Source organism: Schistosoma mansoni, chromosome W (genome assembly GCF_000237925.1).
Source record: "Schistosoma mansoni strain Puerto Rico chromosome W, complete genome".
Classification (NCBI taxonomy): Eukaryota; Metazoa; Platyhelminthes; class Trematoda; order Strigeidida; family Schistosomatidae; genus Schistosoma; species Schistosoma mansoni.
In genome coordinates this window covers 34,285,628-34,293,250 of record NC_031502.1, presented here as the reverse complement: position 1 = coordinate 34,293,250, position 7,623 = coordinate 34,285,628, and the positions used below count along the sequence as shown (strand labels likewise).

The 7,623-nt window shown below is 29.2% G+C and overlaps 1 protein-coding gene across 1 annotated transcript in view; it reads left to right on the top strand.

Moving 5' to 3' along the window:
• The window catches only part of Smp_157820 (putative ataxia telangiectasia mutated (atm)), a gene marked incomplete at both ends in the record, with an annotated part of 101,351 nt that overhangs the window by 10,159 nt on the left and 83,569 nt on the right, over window positions 1-7,623 (top strand). The window contains one exon of the mRNA XM_018789461.1: window positions 7,371-7,596. Within this exon, the coding sequence (XP_018654902.1) occupies window positions 7,371-7,596 (226 nt within the window). The remainder of the gene's footprint in view (window positions 1-7,370; window positions 7,597-7,623) is intronic.

Below are 7,623 nucleotides of genomic sequence, written 5' to 3'. Positions count from 1 at the left end.
TTCAAACGTTGGCTTCAACATCCTTAACTCTTTAAGTAACATTATCAATATCTAGCTTTTATCATTATCAATTCATTCACTCGATAATGCTGAATTACTATATACAGAAGAACTTTTATCGAGTTACTTTAAATAAGATTATAAAATGGTAAATTCTGATTTATTATTTTTATCATGAAGCTATTAATATTAAGTAGTGAAATATCACTAAGGACGGTTTTGTTTTATTTCACACCCAGTGGAAAACACGGATTTTTAATGTTCTCCTTTACACTTAAGATCACTTCTTTGCTTAATAAAGTTTTTGAAATTTTTGTTTGACTTATTCATTTAATAGTTGCATTCATGAGTCGATCAATGTTAGACCATTATTGAAAACCTGAAATGGACGACCGTTTCGTCCTAGTAGGCATTTCCTCAGCAGTGCGCATACACGATCTCGAACGATGAATTCAAAACCAGGACCTTCAGTTTTACTCACAAACGCTTAACCTCTAGACCACTGAGCCAGCATCCAATAGTATTAATGTATCACTTCAATCAATCCATTATCTTGAGCAATCCTTCATCCATTGTCTGAGGTCGATAATGATCTCCAGTAGACACGGACTGGACTCCACTGATCATAGTTTATCAATGGGACTTATAAATCCAACTATTAAAACTATTACAATCTCCACAAATCCCCATTCTGAAACTTATTCATTTAAACAAAGTAATTGATATACGAGTATCAGTTAACTGAAACAATTTGAATAATCGATTATTTTAGAAAAATCTTTATTTACTAAATAACTAGAAATATAGGAGTGAATTATGAAGATATTATAAATCGTTTGACTGAGTTAATAATTAGTTATTATGATAAATATTAAGAAAAGCGACTTGAGTAGAATACTACTCAATTATTTATTTATTCAGTAATAAATAAATAGACTCACCAAAACTATATCAGTCTTAAATTAATAATAATAATAATGATAATCAGAAGGGTGTTTTGTGGAGATTTCAGTAATTTTATATAGTTGAGATCTATCGGTTAAATGCTCTGGCGCGAGACTGGTAGGTCCTGGGTTCGAACCTCGTGAGGTGGGATCGTGAATGCGTACTGCTGAAGAGCCCCACAATAGGACGAAACGGCCGTCCATTGCTTCCAGGTTTTCCACGGTGGTCTAGCTTCAAATGACTCATGATATCAACTTTATAATAATAGTAAATCAAACTGTCTCTTTTTTAAATGTGTTTCTTGTGTAATTAGCTATAAGTTAAATAATAATAGTTGTATAAATTTTAAAGAAAGCTTACCGCTTAAAATTTGAAATTATTTCAACCTTTTCATTGTCAATCAACTACAAGTTTCTTTGCAGAACTAAACAAAATTCTTTAAAGTTCACTAATTGTAATTATTAAAAAAGTATTATTTATACATTTTATGTCTTTTACGTATTTAATGTCTTTTGATTTTTGTTAAAATGTTTTATAAAATATCGATAAATGTTCATGTATGTTATAGGTCCCTTCATTTTGATTTCAGGTAGATCGGATGATGTTGTCGATGAGTTCATCACTTTAGTGGCCTGAGATCTAACTCAAGGTCGATCGTATGATCGATTGTTATAGAAATATACATATTGCCAATTCTCGTATAAAATTACTGATTTGATCTGCGTTAGTGAATAACAGAATTAAAATAAATCAAGCACGAGAAACGGTTTCGAATACGCATATTTTGTACATTCATTGATCTAGACAGACAATCAGAGGGATGAAGCGAAGGAAGCTAAGAGAGGAGAACGAAGTGAAATGACATGCAGTGTAGAAGGCGTGTTAGCATATTCGATTTAATCAATATTTATAGTCAGGCAAAAATAAGTTACAAAAATGTGATGAGTAAGATAAGAAATGCACCACATACGCTCATATAAAAATGGTCAGGGTTAATAAGTGAATAATTGACAAGGTCAAAGCGTGACTCAAGAAGAATGGATAAATTGACCTGTCCAGAAGCTAGAATAAGTTATGTGGGCCTAACATAACCGATACTACAATGTTTAACTGAAATTATTGAATAAATAAATGTTGGTTAAGTACCAAACACGACCATTAAGTCGCTAGTAGAATAGTTCATCGATTTTTAAAGAATATGGATTGAGTAACATCTGTTTATTAATAAATTCATCTATTTAAAACCTATAAGCTTTATGAATTATACTACTTGACCGAAATGAAATGGCATGACATTGATTTATTCAGACCTGTTTTTTTTATTGATCACTTAATATTCGTGTTGTTCCGTTGTACTATTTAAACTCGGATTAATGTTAATTTGGTTATTTATTTTCTCTGAGGAAGTGGCTTACACTGAGTCACGAAACGTCAGAAAATCTAATTTTTCTACTCATTGAGATATTACAAATATATTAATTTATTTATAACAATCTACTCAATGCTCAATTTATTCAAAATTATCAAATCGAAACTTGGTAATGATACCTATGAATTATACTACTGTTCTTACTACTGATAATTGTACTTGGGAATTTAGTTTTTGCATAAATGAATTAATATTTACTCTTCTGGATTATTTTGCTGTAAGTTTTAAGTACTATGATACGAGTATTTGTATAACATCCTCGATAGTGAATAATAATGGAAAACAGGACGAGCATTTTGTCTAATCTGAGACTCACTGGCTATAATTGCATTTCATTGCTGCTGAACCAATACAACTTGAACTCAGTAATTATAACTCAAAAAATTACAGTTTTTTCATTTATTCTGTTTAATCATTATTATGGTCACTAATTATATAACGACTCTGATATATCTATTATTAGTCATAGGAACCTTGATAATAGTTTACAGTGCTTTAAGTTATTGAGTTAATAACAACGAGTAGCGTGTGTCCTAAATCTATTATTAGCCATGTCTGAAAAATTTAATCAGTATTTAATCAGTTTGCAAATATGAGCAATATTGATGTATCTGCTCAAAGAAACTCCTTGCATTAGCAGAAACCTTTCAGTTCAGTCCTGAATACCAATGAGTGGAAAATGAAAATCTTTGCAATAAAAAAATATAAATTAAATGATTCAGTCAAGAGACTGTGACATGACTATTCATTGAATAATGTTACTAATAATTCCTGGTGGTTATTTGATCATTAAACCTACCATACCTTTTGGTAGTTTAATATGTGATAAAATAAAGGAAACATATATTATCTGTCATACTCATAGCTCAACTAAATTGGGAAACATATCGTAGTTTTTAAGGTGAGTGTTGTGCGAAATACATCAGTAAGTAGTTTAGCATAAACATTTATTCATTCATTTCAATGAAACACCCTAATCATCAGTATTTATGTGGATTCTATTTTTAAAAGACGAAAAATAACTAGATATATGAGATAAGAAGAGTTAGTCTAGGAAAAAAAACTAGGATATTATTCAATATACAGTAACCCAGCCTGTTTCGGTTTGGGCACCTGGGCAGTATCACAGCCCTCACACAAGTCAAACGAGATTTGTGTGATGCATATATATCTGGTGCTTCTTTGTACCAATATTTGTGTGTTTAAATAAATAAATAATCCAGTTGAATAAACTCTCTTATAACTGAAGAACTTATTAGTCTTGGAATTTTTAGTTACCAATATAACCATTTATAATTGACAGACTCAATCACTTGACAATATTTTAATTATTTTATATTTCTATTATTTAAACTCATTATTAAACATTATTAACACATATCATCAAGCATTTTATTTAACATACTTTAAAAAACCAAAAAAAACACAAAACAAACCCAGATACAACTAATGAATATAAAACAAGCGGTGTAAACATTGTCAAGTTGTATTTTTGTAATGTTTGATGCTTTTTTTCTCTTCTTGTCAACACATAGTACCAATTATTAGCAAAACTATGAGTTACAAAATTCCAATCTATTCATTAATGCAAGTTATTTAGCATTATTATTATTATTGCTATTATTATTATTACTATCATTATTGTTATTGTTTCCATTTATGATAATTATAAAAATTCTTTTTGTTATGTTTATCAATTATTTTAAACCAAATTTTATTATGTTTTCTTTTCTTTCAAAACAAAATATTTTCTCTATGGATCAATAAAAATTAGCACACATTATAGTATTGATACAATTAATTTAAATGATTATCTTATTTCAAATGAAAAAAAAGTGTACAAAATTCAATTTTCTTTCTTTCTCAAAATGTTAAATTAATGTAAATTGTGAAATAAAAGATGAACTTGACACATATGACATTGATTACCACTCAGTGATCAATCAATTGTGATTACGTCTCAGTCCTACAGGAGGTCGGTCGCGGTTCGGATAGCTCAGTGGTAACATTTCTGACTGTAAAGCCGAATGACACGGGATCGAATCTGTCAGGAAGCACCAGTTCCTTCAAGATTACAGGTACAGCTTGCTGACGAGTGCCAAGTGGCACTAAACCCGGGTCCAGGGTTTCCTGTTGACCACCTCCAACCGCCATCTTATCTTAACATAGTGCACGCAGTGTCAAGCCGCCAAGACTAGTAGCCACATTGCAACTTGATCGATAGCATTCGATCTGCACTAAGAACTTGACACACATGACATTGATCATCACTCAGTGATCAATCAATTATGAAAAGTATTTATAGTTTTATACTTAATATCTGAAAGTGCGATGTGTGCTACTGATGTCGACAGATATAAGTAGTATGTCTCATCAATCGGAAGTGAAATACCTGGCAGCAGAAGTTTAAGAAGATCGAAGTGAAAAGATAACAAAAATAGTGAATGATTACTGTGGAAATGGAGGAACAATGAAGTTTGAGACAATTGGTTGACATTTTGCAAATTAAGTATTTATTGTACGGTCCTCAGATTTCAATAAGATGTTCTGTAACTTCGTATTCAAATACAATCGATTGTCCCCCACTTATGTTTTTGTTTACTACAAAAGTATTTATCAGAATACTTAAATTAACCAGACATTAAACATTGACCGAAATAATCTATTTATTATGTAGTTAGCTATTTGTTTGGTTCATTCCCAGTGTTAATTACTTTTTTGGTGAGTGTTAATTACCCACATCAGCAAAATTGTTACGTACAGTATGTTGAAGAGCACGAGAGAAGATGATAGAAACAGGACTCACATTCAAAAAAATGTAAACCATAAATGACGTTAGAACTTATAACATATGTATGATATATAATTACACCAATCAGTTACTGTATTATCATTGACGTCATATCGAATCATCCGTGATAAGTTGAAATTTTATGGATTATTTCTAGGATGTAATCTTTAAACTAAGTTTATTAATTAAAAGTAATTGAGTAGTAGGTACAGCAAATTGACTGGTTTATTGTAATATATCTATGATTGTCATATATATATATATATATATATATATCATATATATATATATATATATATATATATATATATATATATAGTGGAGATTTAACACTTTGGTGTAGTGATATCAATTTATTTTAGTTTAGTAACAAGTTGATTCTAATTTTCTGATCAATTTCATCTCTACGTTACATTCAATTAAGTTGTCATATGTTTTAAAAGATATTCAGTGGTAAAAACATATTCGAATAAAATAATGTTTATTTTATAAATGAAAAGATTTCAATTCATTTTTATAAATCATCTTATCACTGATACTTAAGTTGATTTGCGATTTTTTGATTTATTTAGTAGTTGACAGGTTTTCAATAACAAGTCTCATTATGTGATGAAAACTTTGCATATTATTTGAAAATCTTATTTGGTTGTCGAAGCCGAAATACATGAAGCGATGTTATAATTGTGTTGTTGTCTAACTGTTACATCATCTAAATTATAAGACGTAATCATAAACTAAATCAATAATTTTGTAAACTTCTAATTTAAATCGGACTTCAATCCCGGTTTTCTTCCATCAAAAATGTTAATCTTCATACATAAAATTTAGTCTACTAATAACTCTAATCTTGAAAAAATTGTTTTATAATCAACTATTCTTTCGTTCTATCATAGTCAATAAAATTTTAGTCTTGGCATGAAAGCTAAATTTATTAAATTATGTGATGCAGTGCAAACATTTGCATATTTCTTAATAATATCAGCCTAGATATTAAGTTTATTCTAATTTTTCTAGTCTTTTTATTAATTCATTTTCTAATCAAAAATATTTTCATAATTATAACGAAGAGAAAGCCCTATATTTATTCTTGTTTGTATTTGAAAATCGGAATAATTTATTAATTTTAATAAACCACCATTGCAAAAATGGAAGCACTGGATGGTCGTTTTATCCTAGTATAGGATTTCTCGACAGTGTTCATCCACGACCCCGCATGAAAGACTCAAACCCAGGACTTTCGGTCTCACACACGAACGCTTAACCTCTAGACCACTGAGACGTAATTCAACAATTTAGTGTCTAACTTCAATCAATCCACGATATTGCGTAACTATCCATCCATTGTCTGAGGTCGATAACTGTTTCTACCCGACACGGATTGAACTCCTGTTATAGTCTTTTAATGAAAATTATGCAATGAATTTTGATTTATAATTAAGATTGGAACTATCCAATTATGTTCCGGTTGAATTTGCAGAAGAATATTGTTGTCTATATAGTTATATATGTTTAGGGTATAGAGTAATCTCTTTTAAAAATACAAAAAAAGTTTTATTATTTAGTTGACTTAATCCAGTAAATAAAGTATCTTAAAAATGTAATAAAATTTTATCCAATTACATATTTATAATAACTAAGCATATCCAAATAATCATTTTTCTACTCATAATTAATTATTATCAAATGAATTTTACGATAATTATTTCTTGAACCTGAAAGCACTAGCCGGCCGTTTAGTCCTAGTCCCATACTAAAAAAAACAACCGTCCAGTGCTTCCAGGTTTTCCATGATGATCTAGCTTTAATTGACTCATGAATTCAACTACTAAATTACTCTAATATCCAAAACAATCCATTTTATTTATTTCTCGGTTTATAAAAAACTTTAAATCCGTTTTTCATCACCACAAATAATAACCTAGAGAATAAAAGTTTTAATTTTAATAATTGATGATTGAATGTGTTTCTCATTCAATTTTATTGATGCTTGTGTACATAACTACTAAGGAAACTGTAGATAGAAAGTGAAACACATATTTTACAGAAGTGATCAGCTGATATCAATATTTGCTGGTATTTATCTTCACAATTTGTTGGAGATTCTCATAATAATCATACATTAAAAGTAATGCATAAAGTATATATATATATATATATATATATATATATATATATCGGTTTATATGCTTTTCTCCATTTATTTAGACTTCTAATTAAAAATCCTAATTTTATGAAAATGTATAAACCACTCCAATCAGTCACTTTGCCTCAAGCATTGAATTTGGATTATCTTACTAAAATGGCTATATGTTATGTGGATAATATCATGAAAATTGTGAGGAATTTTAATGAAGAAGAGAAATTACAAGAAACGGTAAAATATTTAGCTGGAATACATACAAATCGTGGATTAACAGTAGCTCATTTTGTGGTATGTTTATTTTTATATAATCACACT